At 43.7% G+C, this 3497-nt stretch overlaps 1 protein-coding gene across 1 annotated transcript; it reads right to left on the reverse strand.

The window, feature by feature from the left end:
• Window positions 1-2558: 2558 nt before the first annotated feature.
• Window positions 2559-3497, reverse strand: LOC144265931 (olfactory receptor 5AR1-like). Its single transcript, XM_077819019.1, has one exon. It carries the CDS (start codon window positions 3495-3497, stop codon window positions 2559-2561), a length of 939 nt encoding a protein of 312 aa, XP_077675145.1.

Genomic DNA, 3497 nt, shown 5'->3' on the forward strand with positions numbered 1-3497 from the left:
TTCAGCTGGCTCAAGGGATAGCCTCTCCACCCCCAAGGATACCTGAAAGAAACTGGAACAGAGGACAGTGACTACAGGGGGGTGAGAGTGATTTCTGGACCCAGAGTAGGGGGAGTCTAGTCTGTAAAAGGAAGCTCATGGAAACTTTACTGAGGGTGAGGCTTTTATCTGTATTCAGTTTTATTACTGTATTAGAGATAGATCAGCGTGTTTTATTTTATTTTACTTGGGAATTCACTTTGTTCTATCTGTTACTACTTGGAACCACTTAAATCCTACTTTCTGTACTTAAAATCACTTTTTACTCATTAATTAACCTGGAGTATGTATTAGTACCTGGGTGGGGGTGCAAACAGCTGTGTATATCTATCAGTGCTAGAGAGGGCGAACAATCTATGAGTTTAACCTGTATAAGTTTCATACAGGGTAAAACAGATTTATTTAGGATTTGGACCCCATTGGGAGTTGAGCATCTGAGTGCTAAAGACAGGAACACTTCCTAAGCCGCTTCCAAGTAAGCCTACAGCTGTTAGGGGACGTGGTTCAGACCGGGTCTGGGTTTGCAGCAGGCTAGCAGATCTGGCTCAAACCAGGTAGGACTCATAGAGTCATAGAATCATAGAATATCAGGGTTGAAAGGGACCCCAGAAGGTCATCTAGTCCAACCCCCTGCTCGAAGCAGGACCAATTCCCAGTTAAATCATCCCAGCCAGGGCTTTGTCAAGCCTGACCTTAAAAATCTCTAAGGAAGGAGATTCTACCACCTCCCTAGGTAACGCATTCCAGTGTTTCACCACCCTCTTAGTGAAAAAGTTTTTCCTAATATCCAATCTAAACCTCCCCCACTGCAACTTGAGACCATTACTCCTCGTTCTGTCATCTGCTACCATTGAGAACAGTCTAGAGCCATCCTCTTTGGAACCCCCTTTCAGGTAGTTGAAAGCAGCTATCAAATCCCCCTTCATTCTTCTCTTCTGCAGACTAAACAATCCCAGCTCCCTCAGCCTCTCCTCATAAGTCGTGTGTTCTAGAGCCGTAATCATTTTTGTTGTCCTTCGCTGGACTCTCTCCAATTTATCCACATCCTTCTTGTAGTGTGGGGCCCAAAACTGGACACAGTACTCCAGATGAGGCCTCACCAATGCCAAATAGAGGGGAACGATCACGTCCCTCGATCTGCTCGCTATGCCCCTACTTATACATCCCAAAATGCCATTGGCCTTCTTGGCAACTCTGGAGTCCTAAGCTGGGAAGGGCAAGAAAGCAGGGGCAGAAGGAGTCTTGGTATATCAGTTGGCAGCTCCCAGGGGGTGTTCTGTGATCCAACACATCACACCCACCCAGCGAAACCAGAACACACAAATACATATAACACTTATTGAATACAAAGGGCTATGAATATTTTCTGGGCACCTCTTAATATGACAGTCTATGATGTTGTCATGTTTCCTGAGTTTTTGCTCACCGACTTACAGATAACATTTTTAAAGTTAATGCGATAGTCTCAACACCATGCCTGTGTTTGCCATTTCTGTCACTGATGTATGTATGGGACCAAATTCTCAGTAGGCATAACTTACTTCTAATGCTTTGTTTGTATGTAATTTTGTCAGGTGATCCTTAGAAACCTGAGAAAAACAAACCCATACAAAACTTTTAGCATCGACAACCAGGCAACTATCAGATGTAAATTAGATGTGGACATCCATGAAACAGAAAGGGCTGTTGGTGAGTAAGTAGAAGGTTGTACAAAATAAGTGGACTAGTACTGTATAAGGCAGTGATGAAATGCCCCTAAGTGGCTCACTGGCACATGTCGTTAACTTTAAGAAAGACCCTGTAATGAAATCTTCAAAACATGACCAGAGTTCACCCAAATATTCACTAGTTCGAATAACTCAAATATTCAAAAACTAGAAGGCAAATAATGAGCACACACACCTCATTATTATTATGAAATATAAATGATTTTTCAGCCACTCTCATTATTAGAGGACCCAGCTCATGCTTTTAAAACACTTAATAAATCAATAAATAATAATAAAAATAATGCCTATTGCTTACATCAGTAGCTCTCTGAGCACTTTACTGTCTTTTTCTTTAATGTTTCTCCCCTCTCAGCACTCTGGGAGACTGGGCAGTGCCACCATCCCCGTTGTAAGGATGGAGAACAGAGGCACAGAGAGGCTAAGTGACTTGCCCAAGGTCACACAGGAAGTCCATTGTGGACCCAGAAATTGAACCCAGGTTTTCTATGTCCTCAACCAGTTCCTGAACTACAGGACCAGCCTGCCCTTCACTTGAGGATGGCAACGCGGCCTTAGCACAAAATGGTTCCTAACTGGGAGTTGAGCAGCTCTGAGAAGCTGGCTACTTGATGAGTTGCCAAATCATAGCTGTTTGGTGCAGATCTCCTTGGAAAACCTGCCCCTTAGGGTTTTTTTGGTGCAAGACAAACAAGGTTGGTAATTCACAAAAACCAAGATAATGATGTAAAGAACTCACTCCCCACTTTCACTCCTGTTTACCATTAAAAAACCCATTCCCAACATTTAAATTCACAGAGAATAAATCTTACTGTGTAACATCCTCATAAAGGCCTCTTTCACTTCCTTGTTCCTCAGGCTGTAGATCAGGGGGTTCAACATGGGGATCACAAGGGTATAAAACAAAGAAATGATTTTGTCCTGATCTATGGGGTACTTTGAACTGGGCTGTAAATACATGAAAGAGCCTGTTCCGTAGAAGATAGTGATGGCCGTCAGGTGGGAGGCGCAGGTGGAGAAAGCTTTGAGTTGGCCCTTGGCAGAGTTGATCCTTAGAATGGCAACCACAATGTATATGTAGGAGATAAGGATGATCAAGATAGTAGGTGTTACCACCACAGCGGTACAGGTGAAATGAACAATGTTTGTGATGTGGGTGTCAGAGCAGGACAGTTTCAGGATGGGGGGTACATCACAGAAGAAATGGTTGATGACATTTGAGTCGCAGAAGGACAAACGGAATATAAACATAGTTTGAACAATTGCATTCACGCAGCCCACTAGGTATGACCCCAGCACCAGCAGCATGCAAAACCGCTTGGACATGATGACAGTGTAGCGCAATGGGTTGCAGATGGCCATGAAGCGATCGTATGCCATGACACCCAAGAGGTAACATTCACAGGACAATGCGATGCATAAGAAGAAGAATTGCAGAGCACACAAAGGGAACAAAATGACTTTTCTTGCTGATACTAAAGTAATCAGTATGCTGGAAGTGATAATGGTGGTGTAAGCAACATCTAAGAGGGCCAGGTTGCTGATGAAAAAGTACATGGGGTTGTGAAGCTGGTAGTCAGTCCTGATTAAGGTGACCAAGGTGAGGTTCCCCACTAGGATCAGCAAGTAGATCAACAGAAACATCACAAGGAGGATGACCTGCAGCTTTGGGTCTTGTGTGAATCCCAACAAGACAAACTCACTCACTGCAGTGTGATTCCTCTCCGTCAT

This window comes from Eretmochelys imbricata, chromosome 6 (genome assembly GCF_965152235.1).
Source record: "Eretmochelys imbricata isolate rEreImb1 chromosome 6, rEreImb1.hap1, whole genome shotgun sequence".
Classification (NCBI taxonomy): Eukaryota; Metazoa; Chordata; order Testudines; family Cheloniidae; genus Eretmochelys; species Eretmochelys imbricata.

What these genes read in the sequence shown, in the direction of transcription:
- LOC144265931 (XM_077819019.1), bottom strand. Translation starts at nt 3,497, where the DNA reads ATGACGGAGAGGAATCACACTGCAGTGAGTGAGTTTGTCTTGTTGGGA.